The sequence below is a fragment of the Alternaria novae-zelandiae genome (assembly GCF_023758075.1).
Source record: "Alternaria novae-zelandiae strain BMP 2774 chromosome Unknown scaffold_11, whole genome shotgun sequence".
In the NCBI taxonomy this organism is placed as follows: Eukaryota; Fungi; Ascomycota; class Dothideomycetes; order Pleosporales; family Pleosporaceae; genus Alternaria; species Alternaria novae-zelandiae.
In genome coordinates, this window is record NW_026056971.1 from 403,023 (window position 1) to 422,131 (window position 19,109).

The 19,109-nt window shown below is 53.3% G+C and overlaps 6 protein-coding genes across 6 annotated transcripts; 3 read left to right on the forward strand and 3 right to left on the reverse strand.

Moving 5' to 3' along the window:
• Positions 1 to 186: 186 nt before the first annotated feature.
• J4E88_005922 (uncharacterized protein) lies at positions 187 to 2,601 on the reverse strand (the record flags this gene model as incomplete). Its single annotated transcript, XM_049399553.1, has 6 exons — positions 187 to 769; positions 857 to 1,055; positions 1,703 to 1,886; positions 1,934 to 2,254; positions 2,476 to 2,569; positions 2,594 to 2,601. The coding sequence occupies 6 exons, from the start codon at positions 2,599 to 2,601 to the stop codon at positions 187 to 189; spliced, it is 1,389 nt and encodes a 462-aa protein (XP_049254566.1).
• Positions 2,602 to 3,331: 730 nt separating this feature from the next.
• J4E88_005923 (uncharacterized protein) lies at positions 3,332 to 4,237 on the reverse strand (the record flags this gene model as incomplete). The annotated part of the gene is made up of 1 exon (XM_049399554.1): positions 3,332 to 4,237. One exon carries the CDS (start codon positions 4,235 to 4,237, stop codon positions 3,332 to 3,334), a length of 906 nt encoding a protein of 301 aa, XP_049254567.1.
• A 321-nt stretch (positions 4,238 to 4,558) lies between these two features.
• Positions 4,559 to 5,256, forward strand: J4E88_005924 (uncharacterized protein; the record flags this gene model as incomplete). Its single annotated transcript, XM_049399555.1, has 3 exons — positions 4,559 to 4,614; positions 4,719 to 4,761; positions 4,810 to 5,256. 3 exons carry the CDS (start codon positions 4,559 to 4,561, stop codon positions 5,254 to 5,256), a joined length of 546 nt encoding a protein of 181 aa, XP_049254568.1.
• A 794-nt stretch (positions 5,257 to 6,050) lies between these two features.
• J4E88_005925 (uncharacterized protein) lies at positions 6,051 to 8,535 on the forward strand (the record flags this gene model as incomplete). Its single annotated transcript, XM_049399556.1, has 5 exons — positions 6,051 to 6,138; positions 6,194 to 6,541; positions 6,591 to 7,374; positions 7,421 to 7,678; positions 7,731 to 8,535. The coding sequence occupies 5 exons, from the start codon at positions 6,051 to 6,053 to the stop codon at positions 8,533 to 8,535; spliced, it is 2,283 nt and encodes a 760-aa protein (XP_049254569.1).
• A 3,570-nt stretch (positions 8,536 to 12,105) lies between these two features.
• J4E88_005926 (uncharacterized protein) lies at positions 12,106 to 12,984 on the forward strand (the record flags this gene model as incomplete). The annotated part of the gene is made up of 1 exon (XM_049399557.1): positions 12,106 to 12,984. One exon carries the CDS (start codon positions 12,106 to 12,108, stop codon positions 12,982 to 12,984), a length of 879 nt encoding a protein of 292 aa, XP_049254570.1.
• A 3,443-nt stretch (positions 12,985 to 16,427) lies between these two features.
• Positions 16,428 to 17,603, reverse strand: J4E88_005927 (uncharacterized protein; the record flags this gene model as incomplete). Its single annotated transcript, XM_049399558.1, has 2 exons — positions 16,428 to 17,270; positions 17,319 to 17,603. The coding sequence occupies 2 exons, from the start codon at positions 17,601 to 17,603 to the stop codon at positions 16,428 to 16,430; spliced, it is 1,128 nt and encodes a 375-aa protein (XP_049254571.1).
• Between the last annotated feature and the right edge of the window lie 1,506 nt (positions 17,604 to 19,109).

Consider the following 19,109-nt stretch of genomic DNA (forward strand, 5'->3'; position numbering starts at 1 on the left):
TGAGATACGCAGAGTTTGAGACAGACAGAACAGATAGGATTACGACAACCAATGCAAAGAACTGAACCCACTTACTGATGATTGCTGTGATGTAACATGTGCATTGCAGACAACATCAGTACGAGAACCGATACCTAACAAGGTCCGAAGGCGATGTAGACTCCTGGGTGGTTTTCATGGAGATACCTACGCCTTCTCGTTCTTCTCCTCCTGTTCCTTCTCCACAACATCAACCACGAAAGCACCACCCAGCAAAATCGCCGGTTCATCAATACTATGATGCTCATAACTCAACGTGCCAACACCACCGGCCTCTAGAATCAAGCTAGGGTTCTCCTCCAACCTCTTCCCCACCCACCTCGCCGCAAAGCTCCTCAAAATATGCCCATGCGCCACAATAAGCACATCATTCGGCTTCCCATCCTTCCCAAACTTACCCTTGTGATACTTCTCCCTCAGCTCCTTGATCAGCTTATCCAGTCTCTCCGTCACATCTTCTGGACTCTCGCCGCCTTCACACCCGTCTTTCCATATGTCCCAGTTAGATCCCAATCCGCGTTTCTCGCGGTCGGCTTTTATTTCAGAGGTCACGCGGCCTTCGTAGTCGCCGTAGTCCCATTCCCGGACTGCTTCTGTTACTTCGATTGTGGCGTGTGTGCGGATGTCAGGCGTGTGCGGTTTCGAGGTGGAGTGCCAGGGGTAGCGTTCTTTGCAGCCGAGGTTTAGGAGTTCGAGGGTACGTTGGGAGCGTGTGCGGGGCGAGACGTAGCTGTGTGGGTGGGTAGGGTCAGTGGCTGAGAGTTTTGGCGTTTCTTGGGTTGTGTCTGGGGAGTTTGAGAAGGGAATTTGGACGTACATGTGGGCTAGATTGCTCGGCACGATCAATCTGTCGTCGCCGACGAGCGCTTTGCCAGTGGCTTTTACGCGCTTCTCGCCGTTTTCGGTGAGTGGTATGTCTGAGACTCCTGTGTGGCGTCCGTTGAGCGACCATTCTGTTTCGCCGTGGCGGATTATGAAGACTCGTGGGTCGGGCATTGTGTCTATTCGTAGACCTGCTGTTGTGGCTGCTGTAAGACGAGGATCGGAGTGACGAGACGAGACGCGCAGGGAATGGGTCAATTGAAAAGTTCGGCAGTAAAGCGCGTAGAAGATGAGGTCACAAGCAACGTTACGAAGGTAAAGTCTAAGGAAAGCGTGAAATGAAGAATGCAACCATCACGGCAGCTACCGGAGCTCAGTCCGTAGGTATGACGTTGGTATGGGGATTTATTTAGTATGGTGGGGCGTGCCAGGGACGTGTTGGAGCTACCCCACCATATCCGCTACACGCGCCTTGTCATGCTTCGACGCGCATAGTAAGCCTTGGTCATCGCATTGTTGGGAAGCTTGAGTTAAGATGGCTTCGAGTATATGTTGAGCGCATTTACTTCTGCAAAAGGAAAGATAAAGTGGCGCGAATGTAAGAGACAAGCGTGAGGTATCTTGGCTAAGATTTGGTGTAAAAGTAGAACTGCTCCCAGTCTGAAGATGCCTGGGCAGATAGAGACGCGAAAGCACCTGCTGTACCATCTATCTAGACGCGTGTGAAAGCCGACCCATCTCATCACTCTGCTACAATGGCGCTGTCTGGCACGCACTGGAAATACCATTCTAACAAAGATTAGTTTCGTAGCACAAGAACGACGCATTAGTGTCCACATACCGTTCTGTTCTACGCATGTTGAGCCCTTTTCGCAGACCGTGCAGCCGTCCCAAGGCTTAGTGTAATCCCAGCCTCCGCACTTGTAGTAAGCAGGCACAGGGCATCTCGTGCTGCTCGGGCCAGTCTCCTCAGTGGTCGTCTTTGTGGGCTTCTCGGTAGTCTTTGTAGTCGTCTTGATGGTAGTCTAAAGAGATTAGTATGCATTCGCGATGAGACACTACAATGACTGACCTTTGTCGGGGTAGGCTCTGGCTTCTTGCTAGTCGTGGGCGGTTCAGGCTTCTTGGTCGTAGTGGTCGACGTTGGTGCTGGCTTCGTACTTGACTTGGGTGGTTCAGGCTTCTTTGAAGTGGTTGTAGGTGTAGGCTCGGGCTTCTTGCTTGATGTGGTCGGCTCAGGCTTCTTGGTTGTTGTTGTCGTTGTGACTTTGCTTGTCGTTGGCTGTGGCACACCCGATGTAGGCCGGCTGATGTTGTCGGTGCAACGACCCCCAATGCATGTTATGATGTACGTCTGGCGAGGTACAATGTCGACATGGTTGTTTGCTGGCGCCTATTGCTGTCAGTATGAGACACTCTTGCGAGTAACGAGTTGCCTAGGTACATACCGCAAAGCATACTGCCGAGAGGCTTGTCAAAAGCGCAAGCGTCGTGAGCTGCATGGTGGTTTGATAGTCAGATAATGATATGTTCGTGAACGAAGATGCTTATCCAGCTGAGGGGTCTGAATTGATGGGACAGCGACAGCATCTTATATCAACGATCTTATGCTACTAGTCGGTTCAAGTCTAGGAAGTCAACGACAGGCTCAATGATGGCTTTCTGGCTCTTGTTCTGAACACCCGCGGCTCCATTGTAGACATGCAGTCTGGCCAGGGCCAAGCTCAGATACGAGGCCATCCTAATCTGCTCTTGCATTCGCCTATATTGTGGCTAGCGAGTTTGTGTGCCATTGTGACGGTACAGGCAATGTCAAGCATGGCGAGATCTCGTCCAGTCAGCCAAACACGACAAAGCACTCAAAAGTTGCATTTGGAAGTCTTGGAGAGATAGGATGCGCTGCGATCGATGGATGTATCCGCGTTCGTTGCAGTGCATTGCAGAGTGATGCTTAGACGGGTCGCCCACGATACACAGCTACAAGGCTTTGACCAAAATTCATTGCCTAAAGGCCATCCGCAGCTCGCCTGCGTTCCGAGATGCTTCGCGACTATTCTTGATGCTATTCTTATCCATGGCCACGCTTATAGACTGGGATGTGTTTTAGCCGCAAATTGATACCCAGTTGACCCATGTCCGAACACCAGACTCACATCCACTCGAGGGCGATCGTGATTCGTTTCCTTTTCCCAGATGGCGAAAGGATAGATTGTTCGATACAAGCAGTGAGACTGGTAGCCGGAACACTTGACGGGAAACCCGCGCGACGCTCGAGACGATCGCAGGATTGTATCGTAACCCGGGGGCGGATGATTAGGATGCGGAAGAGTGGGCGCTCTGCATGCCGAGCCAGATCATGGGGTTGACACTGCTCGAGAAAGCTCTAGGCGAGGAATGGCAATAGTGCGCGAGGAGCCACATGGGTAAAATGAACGGTAGTTACTGTCCAGGCCTCGAGGGTAATACCTGATCATTCACCGCCTGCTCCATTCTCTTGCTGAGTGCCATTTCCCAGAAGGTCTCCAACACCAATCCACTTCCTCACAAGGAAGGCGCCCTGTGGTCTCAGCTTCCTGTAGTATCCCTCTTCTCTCTCGAGTATCTCAAAGTTCCGCTTCTTGTACCATTCCATGCCTTCCTCATTGGCCTCCCACACATGTGCTGTGACACAGCGTACACTGTGAAGCTCGACAGCTTTTTTGACTATCGTCTGTAGAAGATGCATAGCGATGCCGTGGGAGCGGTAGGGAGCTAGGACGCCAATAGTGGAGATGTATAGGTTCGAGGAAGGAAGTATGCGACATCGGACGGCACCAACGAGATGTGGTTTCTCTGTGGGAGATGCTGAGGTGGCATTCGCGGGCGACGAGTGCCATACTGCTACGAGGGTAATGCCGTGGTGTGGCTCGGTCATTGTTTCCTTGTAAAAGGTCTCTGGGTAGGATATGGGGAGAGTGAGGGTATTCAGGCGCTTGAATGCTGGTAGCAAGTCTTCGGTCAGGGGTACAAGTTGGACGTTCGGCGGTAGAGGGCGTAGGTCGAAGAGCTTCGGGATGGCTGGCTGTTGGGTAGAGAGGGTGATGGGTGAAGGTATGCGCGAGATAGCAGGCGTGACTGTTCGAGAGGGACGAGGGCTCTTCTTTGATCGCGGTTTTGAGGGTGCTTGGAGGAAGTCGTCGGGTATATCGTTCCAGTTCTCCATGTTCGAAGGCGTAGGGGTCGGGTTAGAGGGAACGCGCGTCGGCGCAGAGACAGACTTTGGGGGAGGCGGTGGCCGGTTTGTCTTTGATGATGCCATTGGAGGAGCGTTTGAGGGCGGCGCGGGTTGTTTATCGAGGCTTGGCTTCTTGAGCCAGTTGTTTAGGGAGGACTGCATCGCGGGAAGGGAGGGGCTGGGTTGGCTGTGATGTTGTCGTCGTGGGTCGTGGTTTGGGTAATGATAGCCAATGGATGGTCACGTGGACAACAGCGAGTTGCTCAAGTTGTATCCTCGCGGTGCGTTGTGAATTGTCACGTAATGAAAGCGGAACCCACAAACACAAACATGAGGGGAGACTTCTGGTGTTTCCCTGACGCGCCCTCGGATCGTTTGCAGGGATGCTTCCTAGCGTGCTTTCGCCGGCCAAGCCGTCAGCTCCGACTTCTTGCAGGAACAGCATCATCGCTCTAGAAATCCCCAGGAGCCACCACCGCAACCATGGGCGCCGAGAACTCAAAACCCTCGTCAGAGGTCAAGCAGCACGTCTTCTCCTCGTACGTCGCATCTCCCACATCCAATGGCCTCAGCCCCTCATAAGAGATGAATCAGCCAGTGACGTCGTGTGCTGATAATTTGCGCGCAGAGATCACCCCTACAGCTTCTCCAATGAACTCGTCGGATCGCTGCAGAAGAACACTTTCGTACGTCAAATGGCTCAAATAGGCGAATTGGGGCTAACACACGTGCAGACAGACTCGGCGCGATCAAGACAGCAAGAACTCCAATACCAGGAACGCCTAACCGCCGAGCTCGAGAAGCTGCGCGAGCAAGAAACCCAGAATTTCTCCAAGTTCAGCGAAACCCTCTCCACCGAGACCCCACAGTCCGATGAACCCTCCCTAGTCGAGAAGATCCAGGATGCGACATCTAGCAGCTCCACCCTCGCCGAGAAGCAAAGACAAAAGGACATGAGCAGGGACAGTGTCACCAAGGAGATCGAGCAGCTCAAGGCGAAGCTCGAGCAGAGGAAGAAGCTGGAACAGGCCGATGCCGATGTCACCAAAGCCAAGGAGGCTGTCGTCTCATGTCTGCGGACACACGACCGCCGACCGCTGGATTGCTGGAAAGAAGTCGAAACCTTCAAGCAGGAGGTCGGACGCCTGGAGAAGGAGTTTGTACAAAAGACGATCCGATGAGACACGACGCGAGATTGTGACGGTGAGATTTGGTATAGGCGCCTTTGTATAGTTGGGTTAGGTGGGATAGCATCCTTGAGAGCATTTCTTATCTCCAAATCCCTACGGTACTTATTACTTGCATCTTGCTGAATACACCGCTACTACACTACCCATGTGGAATCGCGCGGGGTACCTTTACTGCGATGTTTTTATGACTGTTGGTTACGTCTCTTTCAACTGTCGGTTCTTTCAGTCACCACAACTATCTTCTATTTCTTGCACATTTTGAGAGATTGATCTCAAGTTTCAAGTATGTTTGTCCATGGCTTTGGCTACCAGTAGACGAGCATCACCTTTGCATCGCAATTCGTCATCACAAGTCGCCCTCACCGCGCGTCAGAACGCGTGAGTTCTCTAGGCTGCCTACGCCATCTGCAACAAAACTGGGCTACAGCTCACCTTCCTTCCCCTTCTGGCGTCTAGCAGACTCACCTTCACCGTTGATGCCTTGGCGCTTTGGCCTCTTTGCTAGAATAACAACACAGTGTCTCTCGCAGTTTCGACTGCTAAACACCACGCAGGCAGCTTTAAACACCGGCTACAGCAACATCGTGTCTGTCCGTTAGTTGCACTTCGGAACTCGCAAGTCGCGATAAATCTCTAGCTATCGTTGCTAGCGCGCGCATTGCAGCAACTACCTAGTCACGACTTTGTGCAAAGGGCAACTGCCAGGTAGGCCGCGTGGATCGTCGCGCTTTCCACTCCTACTTTCGTGATTGTGTCGCTAATACTAAGAAGCAGCAGCAGACAACATGTCATCAACACGACCCTGCATCGTACCCGACGACTATAACGAGACCTGGAACGATGATGACAGTGATATCGAGCTTCTCGACTATGGTGAGTCACTACTTCCTCGTTTGACTGAGTTCATTGACTGATATTTAAATCTCAGATTCCGAATCCGATCTTGAGATCACCGCTGTTAATTCTCGTGAGTCATCTGCTACACCAACCACTCAGAGCTCGAACAAGGGAAAGAGCCGCACACGCAAACCTCCCCCAGGCAACGACATATCTCTACCGGATGTTGCAATCCAGAGATACAAGATCAGCAATAGTTTCGTCATAAAGCCGGGCGATACCGTAGAGTTGAAAGATCGTTCGAACCAAGATGAGGGTGCTATGCATTCGGGAGATTTTCTTCGTATCAAAATCATCATTATGAACATGGAGACGGATGAGGTGCGACTCCGAGGTTGGCGAATGCGACGCACTAAGTACCTTGGCCAAATCTTCGATTGTGAGTACGATAGATACAGGCTTGAGGACATATACTGACTTCTCTCAAGGGAAGATGAACGAATTGGGCATGGTCCTCCGTCTTGACGAAGATGATCGTAGACCACCTTTTGTCGCGGGCATGGAAGACGTCGACATCGAAGAGGTTGACCGAGCGCGCGAGTGTACGCTGACCAACAAACCTTATCCGTTCCTCAGCTTCCGATCCGAGGGTCGTGCTGCATGGCCGAATAGTATGAGTAAGGACGACATCAAGAAGCAAATATTCCACGGTGGCAGGCTCACTTGCCGTGTTGTCAACATTCTCTACATGAGCGGCACTAGATCAAAGCCATACGGCGGTATTGTTCGTCATCTATATACCCACGAGGCGGATGCAACTGCGACTCCAGCTCCCACTCAGGGTCCCGGTCTTTCTCGTGAGACGTCGATAGCGATAGAAGATTCTAAAGAGCCTGGCTACGTTGTCGTGAGCGAGGAGCCTTCCTCGAAGAAGCGGCGTGCACGCGATGAGTCTCCTGACTTCGAGATCTTGGACCATGAGCCATCAAAACGGAAGATTCGGCATCCTTCGAAGCAGGGCCGTCTGGTATTCGGCGACGTATTCTGCGGAGCTGGAGGTGCAAGTCAAGGCGCGGCCCAAGCCGGGTACTATGTTCAATGGGGTCTCGACAATGATGAAGGCGCGTTTGCTGCATACCGCCTGAATCATCCTGGCGCGTACGCATGGAAGATGAATGCGCATGACTTTCCGCCAAACGGTATTAGCAAGGAGAGCTGGAAAGTCGATGTACTCCACCTCTCGCCTCCTTGCTGTTACTGGAGCCCCGCACAGTAAGAGAACATTTTCAGGATATGATCATTTACTAATAATCGTTAGTACCCGCGATGGACCCAAGGATCAAGAGAACTACGAAGCCATTTACACTGTTGGTCCGATCCTTAACAAAGTCAAACCGCGTGTCGCAACCCTGGAGCAGACCTTTGGCCTCGCCACCCGCGAGCAGCACAAGAGGAACTTCCTCATGCTCTTGTACGACATTGGCAAGGCTGGTTACGATGTCCGCTACAAGATCCAGGACCTGAGCCAATACGGTCTCGTACAGAAGCGTAAGCGTCTATTGATCATCGCTGCAAGGTCCGTCATTTGAGTTCCACATGCCCATGATACATGTACTGACATGTTCCAGACGGGGTACACCTCTCCCTCCCTTCCCAAAGCCCACACATGGCGCCCCAGGAAGTGGATTGAAACCCTATGTATACATCGATCAGGCCCTCAAGCACATCACCCGTCAGGGCAGCCGAGCTATGGACGACTTCTACCATCAGCCCAAACTGTTTCCCATCCCCAAACCAGCCTACGATGCGCGGACTTTCCTCCGCGGCTGTATAACAACCGGCGGTACAACAGCCTGCCATCCTTCGGGCATACGCAACTTCACACCTCGCGAACTCTCTCTGTTCCAGAGCTTCCCATACGTGTATGAGTTTACTGGTGCCAATAGTGAGGCCACGAAGCAGATAGGCAACGCCTTCCCACCAATCATGGCCCAAGCAATTTACCATACCATTAAGAAAACTCTAGAAGCCTTTGAAAAGGGCCTTATCGGAGCAGAAGATGACCTCTCTGATCTGGATTTGATTCTGGAACAGAGCGGTGAGAGCGCTCCTCAACAGCGACGGCTCGACAGCTTCACCGGCAGCGCAACACACTCCAGACCTTCTCGACCTGCCAGCTCTAGGATGGCGAGAGCTACTGAGTCGCGAACTGCATCGCCTTCCACGCGCCATACGGCAGAGTCGATGCAACCACCACGCAGGAATGCAAGCGGCTTTCCGTCTTTGAATCTCCTCGATGGGGTGCTGGATGGCATCAGTAATTTCGCGAACAGGAGCACCGCTTCCGCCAGCAGGTCCACCGGACGACGTCGCGAACCTAGTATTCCAGGCGACGATGACGAAGTCATCCATATCCCCAGCGACAGCGAATAAGCTTCTGAAATTCTATCTGAAGAGGAGGGAATCGTTACTGCGCGAATTGATCTCATGGATATTCGGAAGCTGCGCCGCCTTAATTTACTTGGGCAGGAGCAATCGCTGAAACATCGAGTCATGCGCATTGAAGCAGTCGGTTATCGTGACAAGCTACACGCCATCTGTGTGAATACAGTTCGTTTCACATCTAGGTTGCAAGGATAGTCTGTGAGGAACTTGTACAGCGAAGTACGTGCATACTACGTTTTCCTAGTTCCTAGTTACAGTCAACTTGTATATAGAATACTCAAGATGTTTCCACTTCTTGCCCTAGGTGTATGCGTGACAAGATGTGTTACACGCGATGTTGGCTGCTTTACTTCCTATCCATGGATCTCAAGAGGGTGCGACAATGCTCGATCTTGATAACGCGCCTCACTAGCTCCATCGCGTCATAGCACACCATGTATCCGTAGAATGTCTAGGAGAACACTCCGTACACTCCAAACTGCCCAGGTGAGGCCTTTATGCGCGCAGCCTCCTACTGGTGGACATAATCGGAATATTCTGCGGGATACTAATCGGGCCTGACCACAAGATAGACAAGAGTAGAGCACAAGGCTACCGAAAGAGGTAGTTTGAGAGACATACGCTATTGTCCCGACCCCCAAGCCAAGCGCTCCCCAGACTGCATGTGTGAAGCACAAGGCCGTCATACCGTGTGCGATACCGACTCCCAGAGCCCAGGAACAACATCCGGACCGGCCAATTCAAGGTGCACGCCGCTTACCCAAAAGCTTAATTGCGACCCAAGCCCGAGCAAACCCAGGTTTGACGTGCTGTCACCCCCATCCATCTACAGGATCATCTTGCGAACCTGGGCTACAGTAACGAAACCGCGTAATGAGCATACGCCGTACGCCCATGCCCCAAGCACCGACGTCCGCCCGTCTTATGGTAAACATCTTACGATTCTGACCTCATTGCGTCCAGGGTGCCAAACTTTGCAACACCGACGCTCTGTCCTTCCTCTCCCGCACCAATGGTCTCACCGGCAACTGACAGAAACACGACGCAACCAGCATGACCCATGTTGAGCATTTCACCTTCTTTCCAAAATCTTACATGGCCGTGGTACATGCGTTTACCCTGCGTCCGCCAAAGTACACGTGCTTACCTACATTGGCATTTCTGACGACCGCCCATGCTCATGTTGTGATGGTGATGGACATGTGCTAGCCTCGCTTCTTCTCTCGTGATAAGGGAAGCGAAAAAAAGAAAACAAAGAGAGCAGAAATCAAAAAGAGGGCAGCGAATCACGTCGTTTCGGTACGCCTTCCGTATGTAGCGCGCGAGAGGGCAGGAAGAAAATCCAAGATAGATTGCTTGCTCTCTCGGCCAAGTTGATGGATTTAGATTGCGAAGTTACATGCACGACAAATGCATCCAAAGGCGGTTTTTCTCGCTTTTCCTTTCTGCTTGGAGAGCGGGACCTGCGATCGGACCGTTTGTGATGGTAAGCGCCCCTCCCCGCCTCGTCACGAGAGATGATGTGGGCTATGCAGGTTGATTGAGGAGGTGCCTGCGGAGTTGGATCCGGTTACACACCGCTATCTATTGCTTGGTTCAAAGCGTGTTTTTTCCGCATTCCATTGGGCATTTGGAGCGATTCGCTGGTATGAAAGTGTCGACGTTGCTGCCCGGGCGGTCTTGGTACGTCGTCATATGAGGGAGGGTTGGGGGGTGCGATGGGAGCGGAGCGGAGACAGAAGCCGGACGGAGGGGTCATATCGACGATGCGCATGCAAGATAGGTGGGATGATGGATGTTCAGGGTCCGATTGTCGTTCGGAGAGACCCAACGATACGCCCATGCCAATGCCAATGCCATGACACGGGGAAGACTCTTCGGTGGCTTGCCGCATGTCAGATTTGTTTCCATGGTTCGCTCGTATACTGGATGGTTTGTTTCGACACGGCTCGTAGCTTGGGATCGTCTTTGTTCGACAAGCGCGCCAGGTGTGCGATGAGTAGCGGTAAAGAGGAGACCACATTCAAGCCCAAAGTCAGGTCAGGCGATGGCTCGTCGGTGCATGACATTGCATGAGTGAGGCACAACGCCCTTTCCGGTTCAATGGAACTAGAGACGAGTGTGGAGCCGACTTGAGCGTCTCCCTCGTTTATCATTCGCGTGGAACTGTTCTTCCCGACCCTCTAGTGCTGATCTTGCTAGCGTGCCATGTGCGTTCCCGCTTCTGTTTCTTGTATCTTACCTGCTGTGGCTTTGTTGTGATGCCGAGCGTTTGAGCCTTGCGCGGCATGGTAGATGCACGCCGCGCCGTCGAATCGCATGTGAATATCTAGTGCTGCAGCTAGAGTATCTACTACAGCGGAATTTCGCTAGTTAGTCGATACAGCGGGCTGTGCTTCAGGTCTTGAGGCTGTTTGGAAGGTCAACGAGGGTGGACCTCGGGCGTGCGTCGAACAAAGGACAGCAAAACGGCGCTGTTTTACGGGGTGTGTGCCGGAGTCTTCGGCCGACAGGTACTGAGTTGTTCGGAACAGCAGGAAACGAGTGCAAGTCTGCCCGACTGGAGTTAAGATAGCCCGGCTTGGTTACCCAGGACAAAGGAACATGCCGATTCGGCAATCAAGCGGGAAAAAAAAGCAAGGGATCAACTTTGACATCAACTCTCCACTTGCACACGATGCCGCATATTCGCCGTGTGGGCCGTTTGGGGCATCACCAACGCTCTTCTTGAGACTTGTATCAGACAGGCGCGGACTAACTCTTCCGCGCTCGCCCGTGGAAACACTCTAGAACAAGACTTGGAACCTAGCGCATCCGACATGCGAGACTACGCTTCTTGGACGTCTGTTCTCAATCGAATAAACCTTCTTTTCAATGTTTCTAGAAACACACCATGGCCGCGCTACCGGACTTTCTCCCTGACATATCGGGGCGTCTGCTTCGTGCCTGCTAGCCAGCCGCTCGACATGCCCTCCGGAGCCTTGCCGAACCGCCTTGAGCACCTACCATAGTTTCATCACCTTCTACACCGGTACATTGGGCGCAAGGATGTCTGCAGCCGAACGCCTCAGTCCTTCCACATGATCCTTGCGAACATCGATGATCTGCACGTCAATCGCGTCTTTGGACGGCAGAGCTAGGAGTATTTGGAAGTGTGCATCGTGAGCGCATGGACGTTTTTCTTGCTAAGGGTCTCCTAAGGCCGTTGCCAGTGAAGGGGTTCCTGGCTACACGGCTTCCTAGATAGCTAGGTGGAGCGAGTCAAGTGTAATGAATTCATGGGCTTGCAACAGGATGACGATTGCGGAATGGGTCACTTGATGCCGTCTTCGAGAATAAAGACCGGGGGTGTGCGCTGCTGTGGCTGATGTTGATGTTGTGGAAAGCTGCTCACTCTACTATTCCGACTCTCTCACGATCCATAGGGCTGGCCTTGCTAAGGATCTGAACCTCATTTCTCGATACGACATATCGGCCCATATCCTTCCTGTCGCCAACTAATCAGTCGAGTCGAGTTACTATAAGGATAAACTCTATTCCTTGAACTCGTCAACCACCATGGCGAAATCAACACGCTCACCGTTCCTGGATATCCTTCCCCCAGAGCTCCGTCTACACATCTACACACACCTTCTCGTCGCCCCATCATCCATCAAAGGCTCCGTCGCCCGTCAAGACACAAAATACGACCTCCACACAGCCATCCTCCGAACAAACAAACAAATACACCACGAAGCCCGCTCGGTATTCTTCGGCAAAAACACCTTCTACATTACATCCATACCACCCACTCCCTCCAGCAAAGATGCCATCGACGACCAACAACAAGAAGAAGAAGGATCCGGCGCCTTTGAACCCCCTCTCCAACTCACCGACCTCCCCTTGGTCCGCCATCTCGAAGTCGACCTCCTCTACTACCCCACCTCCATGACCACATCCCTGGACTCGCGCGACGGAATCTGGAAACCCGTTTGCACTGGCGCAGATCGCTACACCACCAGCTTATCCTACCTCCTCAGCACCGTCTCGCCCAGTCTGCTCAGCTTGAAAATCTGCGCAGACACGCGCCGCTACGTTGGGAGTACCACAGGCCAGGACGCTCATGCTCTTAGCGACAAGTTCAAGGCCGATACCGAGAGATTGCAAGTTCAAAAACTGCTTACGGGTTTTTACATGGCGGATAGTAACACGCTGTTTAAGAAGGCGATGAAAGATTTGCTCGTCAGGGACATTACTTTGCACTTTGATTTTCCGGAGAGCTACTTTGATTTCGTGGTGGGGAGGGAGAGGCTGTGCGGACAGAGCTTGGTCGAATTGGCGGGACAGGTACTGGCGGCTAGGACGGAGATTAGGTTCAAAGCTGCGTTGCAGGAGGTGGGTGTGGGGAGTGAGGTTGCCGAGGCGGGAGTCGTGAATTTGATTCCGTTTCCGTGCTGAGTGACGGCTGTGTTTACGAAGGTTGGGTGAATTGGAGGGATCGTTTGGGACAAGCATTTTGGCATGATACCATGATTTGAGAGCACATTGAGCATTTGAGGGCGTTTTTGGTTTACAACATTTAGATCGGTGGTTGGCTTTAGGGGGTACAGGCAGCATTTCAAAGCATCACATTCACATCTCTCTACATCTGTCCATCGAAGTAACGACTGGTTGATGTAAACAAACAAGCTACCAAGGTTGACGCGTATGACTCGCGATGTAAACAAACGAAAGCTCATCGTCCCTGACCATCCCTGATCTTTGTCGTATCCTTCGTCAGTGTCGTAAATCGTAAGTGTCGTCTCGTTTCCATACATGATCCAAAATCGCAGTCATAACCAAACACAGATGGAACGCAAGAAGCTCGGAAAGTAGAAGAAATATAATAATACACTCGTAGGGATGTCTACGCTTACCAACGGTCCTCGTCTAGACTCTAATAGTCCCTCCTGCGATGGCGCCTCGTTTTCACGGGGCTGCCATCACCCTCAGAATCGCTGCTGAAGTAGTCGTAATCATCGCGACCATAGTCGTATCCATGATCTGGACGGCGATCGCGGTCGCGTCTGTCATCCTTTCGTGCGTCGCGGTCATCGTGTCCGCGCGACTTGGAACGGAGGCGGTCTATTACGCTGCGGCTTCTAGCACGTAGGCTGGGACCTTTGCTGCGTTCGCGGTCATGCGCACGCGTTCGTGATCGGGAGCGCGAACGGGATTTGGAGTGGCGATCGCTTCCGCTTCTGTGATGGAATTAGAACGAAGACCAGTCAAGTGTGTGCGCGGTACTCACCTCGAGCGTGTGGCCATCTGCCTGGCACCCAACGCACCCGCAGCTGCTCCTGCCAGTGTGGTCAGCCTACTTTTACCCAAGGACCTGCCCGCGAGTCCTCCCGCCAACGCACCTCCCACCGAAGCCGCCAAACTCTTTTCGCGCAGATCCATGCCGTCAAATCTATCACGCATTTTAGTCATGCGTGAATCATCGCGACGGGAATCTTTGCTAGAGCGGGACTGATGGGAGTGAGAGTCAACGGACCTAGCCCTGTGGCGATGTTCGCGACGAGGCTTGGTACTCTCACGGCGAGAGGAACGAGTGTCGGTGTATGCGGCCATCGACTGTTCAGCAGATGGGGGCACGTAGGTCGGGTAGACTGCGCTGGGCACAGGCGCGAAAGTAGGCTGAGAGTTGGAGCGCTGACGGTTGAAGGGCGGGGGAGATGGCTGGTAGCCAGCGCCGCTCGCAGGGAACTCGGTGTGGTGGTAAGGGTTCATAGGGGAGTTTGATCCCACTGGCGGAGGAGGGATAGGCGCATCTACGGCGGGCGAGGGAGCGTAGCCGGGGCCGGGAGCGTATCTAGAGCTTCGGGGCGCATCGTACTGGCCATAATCCAACGATACATTGCGCGGCTCTGTAGGTGGTGGCTTCGGAGTGTTAGTGAGTGGGCGCTGGAGCAAGGCCGCGAGAGGCGGCTCGTATGACGGAGTGAAAGCAGCAGAAACGGGAGAACCACGAGAAAGCGTGCGAAGTAAATGAGGCTGAAAGGAAAAAGGGCTGGAAGTCGCTGACGTGGTCCGGCTTCGCAACATGGGCGGACAAGAGTTCGCCGGTGTTGGATGCTCGGGCATGGTCGCAAGTGTCGCGCGTCGAAAAGTGGAAAAATTATTTACCTGAGGAGAGTATCCGTAGGCTGGAGTGACAGAAGGGCGGCGGTCCTGCACGGGGCTCGGTGCATATTCCTGCGGATTATAGGGCTTGTATTCGGAAGTGGGCGGAGGAGGGAAGTAAGGCTGTCCCTGCTGAGGTGAGGCCATGTCTCGTGAATCGCTGTGCTGCCCGTCCAGGTCGCTGCTGTGTCGTCCGTGGCGTCCGCGACTCAGACTTCTACTAGCAGTGGTTCCCGTGCTCTTTGCGCGTCGTCGCTCCCTCTTTCGGCGCTCGCGCTCGCGCTCGTAGTCGGTGTCGTCGGTGTAGTCAGAGTACTCGGTCGGCGGGCTGCGCTCTTGCCGGGAGCTGCGCTTACTGGATCGGTCTTCGCTCCGGTGCCGTTGTCTTGCGTCTCGTTCGTTGCGGTTCAAGTGCTTGCCTCTCTTCTTGCCCTCTTTGGAGTCTGGGGGTGCAAAGTAGCCGCCGGGTAGCTTGTGGAAGAAGCTGTCGGGAATCTGCTCTGCGCCGTAGCTGATGGCCTTGAAGGCTAGGGCCGCCATGCTTCAGATGGGGGCCGCGAAAGCCGGATGTCGTGATGTGACGTAGGACTGTCTTGCGAGCAGCGCTGTGATTGGAGCGCAGTCGACCGGTCCCAGCGATTCGACGAGGGGGCCTAGTTCCAAAGGTTGGGAGGATAGTCTGCAGCAAGGCCGGATAGCGATAGGCCGGACTACTCAGCGCGCGTTCTGGTGTGTATATCTGTAAGCGATGTAGATGGTACCTGGAGAGGGTGAGGTGGGTTGGCAGAGAATTTGTCTTGAAGAAAGTGCGCGGGGGTGTAGGCGAGGTAAAGGATTATGGGATGCGCCGCGGCAAGTGACCTCGACGGATGGCGGCAAGAAGCAATTACATATGGCAATTGAGTAGCTGCGCTTAAAGACGATGATATAGCTGATTCGGCGCATACGTGCGACGCCGTGGCAGCCGCCTCCTACAGACTGCCAAAATGACGTCGTACGTCATCCGCCTGGCTCGTGCGCCGCTGTCATTGGAGCCGCAACCTGGAGATCGTCGCTCCCTCAGCCTCTCTGGTAGATGAATCCTACGATGCAAAAAGCACCTCGATCAACGGTGATCTTGCAGTCATTCATGCACATGTCCATGTCATCAATGCGCCTTTTTCTGCTCTTCACTCTTCCCATCGACGCAGCAGCAACAGCACGAAGAACATCTACTGTGGCCTTCGGAGATCATGTTCAATGCAAGGGACGCACGGCCGGCATTACACCTACTCTCCGCGTGTAATCCTACACAGGGTCTGGCCTCCTATGGGGCGGTGGGCCAAGAGCACTCGGAATACACATTCCAATCCCCTTGCCCAAAACCGGGTTGCAATTCCTTACAACGCAGGGTATCTACTAGGAATGACCAGGGTGCAGCCTATCGTGACATTGCTGTGCGTTGGCAAGGCTCGTCGGCTTCGTGACATCGACCACTCGGAGGGTTGGGGCTATGTGCGATGACGCCACGTTTGGACTTTTGTGCTTCACCGCCATCATGACATGGGTTACACAACCATGGCTTTCTACGCGCACTCGTACGGATTTCATCGAGGAATGTGATTAGAATTTGAGCGTCCAACTGCATGTGCATGGACCGGGTATCTTATGCATCCTACTACTCCGGAGTAACCCAACGCCAGACCGACAACGAAGAGAATGAGATGAAGATCATTCAGTCATCATGAACCGCTCGACTACACTTGGTCAGCAGCTACCGATGCAAGGCTGCGTATCTCCCCTGCTGGTCTGCCAGCGCTGTCTGGTACCTCGACCATGTCCTCCACCATTCCCAGGAATCTTTGTCTATATTCATCGCTCGTCGTCGTAATGCTCATCGGGCCATGGTCTTTTCCAAACTTTAACGTGTTGAAGAGTTTGACAAGTCCCGTCATCGTCTGGGCCTGGAGTGCGTCTTTCGCCCAGAAGAAGTCGAGTACGATGGCCCGGTAAACCCACTTGCCGTCGCGCGATACGACACCTGTGCGCCATGTAGATCCTCGACCAGGGGGCGGCGGCACATCACCAGAGTTCAGGTCGGCGGGATAGCGGACGAGGAATAGCGAGTAGTCAACCGCATTATTGCCTTGTAAGATCTTAGAATCCCTGGATAGCTGCGCAACAAGCTCCTCTTTCTGATCGATAGTCACTCGGATCTTGTCTTCGAATTCATCAATGAGGCGCTCCTTGACGCTCTCGGGGGCCAGGCGCCCGTTAGCCACGTCACGTTCTGGGTAGAAGTAGTCATTGGGCTTGAGGTCATATGTCTCCCATCGCTTCTGTTGGGCCTTGCTGCAGCTCGACTTCCCGTACAGAATGTTCTCCATTATTATATGATGGCTCGGCGCGGTGCCTACAGCGGCTCCGACGGTAGCTGTAGGACAGTAGAGGAGGTCGGTTATGCGGACGAGGAGGGAGTCCTCATTCAGCTCCATATGTTCGACATAGGGCTCGAGGAGGCGATCACGGAAGAAGGATTGCTCAAACTTGCGCGGCAGGGACTTGATCAGGTACTTAGAATTAGGTGTCGTGAAGAATGTCTGATGCGCATTAGCCTGTCGTCCTCATATGCGAGGTTCCGCGCGTACCGAGCCTGAGTAACCCAGGTCCCCAATGGCGATCAGATCGGTCCGTTTGCTCTTGCTTGGGCGGAAGCTCTCGATGTACCCTTCCTCTTCAATCTCCCACGTGTCATTCCTCAGTTTCTTGAACAGAGATGCGCGATAACGAGCGAGAGTCAGACTGAAGACAGCGAAGAAGGCATAGATGCGCGCAAATAGACCCAAGCGCGCGCTTTCATCCTTACGAGGCGAATCTGATCTGAAGATGGCGCGTAATATAGACGCGCTGATGAGACGGTCTCGACGTCCCATGTTGAACTTCAATCTTGTCGCGGTTGTTGTTGGTAGAGTACACAGAAGGCAGCGTTGCGGAAGCGTGAAACGCTACAGTCTCGAGGCCCGTGAATGTCAGGATGATGTCATTGCGCTAACCACGAGCCTCCTCAAGGCCTGTATTGTCTGCGCCTCGTATCTTCACCAGCGCGCCAAACTTCCATCAACGTAAATGTTGAGCAGCTTGCACGAAGAATCGGAGTTCCCCCCATGTGGATGAGCAATCTCGAGGATCGGCTAGATCTGATGAGACGGCTCGCGGGCTTCTCTCTCGCTGCAGCTAACGTTTAGCACCCAGCATAACCGCCACAAAAGCGCCACAGTTCGATTTCATCCGCCGCGTTCGAGGGCGTCCAGGATGGCTTCTGCCGATACGCTCTCAACCATCTTGTCTGACACGAGAGAAACTCGGTGTACCTCGTGCTCGTGTTACAGGTAGTTATGCCCGGTATCTGGTACCTTCAACGACACCTTAATCGGTGTCTTGGAGCCGTCACCAGCAACCTTGCAAGAGGCACTACAATAAGAAGATCGGCTCTGTACCAAAGTTTGCAATCATCCTGAGACGCAACAAGCCGTACGGAGCACTACTAGCCTGACCTCGGGATCTCCGCGTGTTCGGCCTACTCAACTGTCAGGGACTTTGCTGGTTGTACATGGCTAGTGGATGGAGCCCGAATAACGCTGCGAAATTTACTCATGGCATTTACCCAAGTCTAGATTTGATGCTCCTTCACGACAACACGGTTGCTTCAACCTCTCCACCTTGGCCGCCTTTCCTGCTTGGCAATATTTCTGCATCTCGGAACCAGAGTCTCGAACGTGGATCTGGAGAACTTCAAACAAGCGAGCTATATATTGCCTCCTCGGAGTTGCGCCCCAAGCGATCTCCCGCTCGGCACGTCTTCCGCTGTTTCACCCTGGGCCCTTATGTGATCGCGCTAAGCGTGCCGCTACAGCGCTGCAACGGCGAGGAGCAGCGCGATGGCAAATGCGATATTGCGACCTCAAAGAGAAGCAAATACAGCGTACAGGAATGCAGTCAGAGCCTCGAGATGGAGCCTCCGCTATGTAACAGTCTCACAAAGCTAACAGCTTGTGCAACCTGAGTTCTGATGAATATAACGGGAATTCCGACATGGTACAACCTGACCATGTATGCATCTAGGCGTACTCGTCTAACGGACTAGACCCTTAGGTCCAGGCAATTCTTGCCCCGTCTCGTCCCGGCTATCAGTTTGACGGCTGGCACCCCACATCACTTTGCCTCTCCAGTCTGCTTCACGGTGGGAAAGTTCGCCCAGGCGCTTCAGCATCCCCTTGCGGAGGTTTCTACCCTTCCCGCCCGCAAACTACTGGATAGAGGCTGTGTATCACAGCTGCAGGGTCATCAAGCCATTGTTGACTGGCGTCGACTGGTGTGGGTATTACCCTGCTTGCTGACTACACCCAACATATAAAGCATGAGTGTCTTTCCTCGGTTTG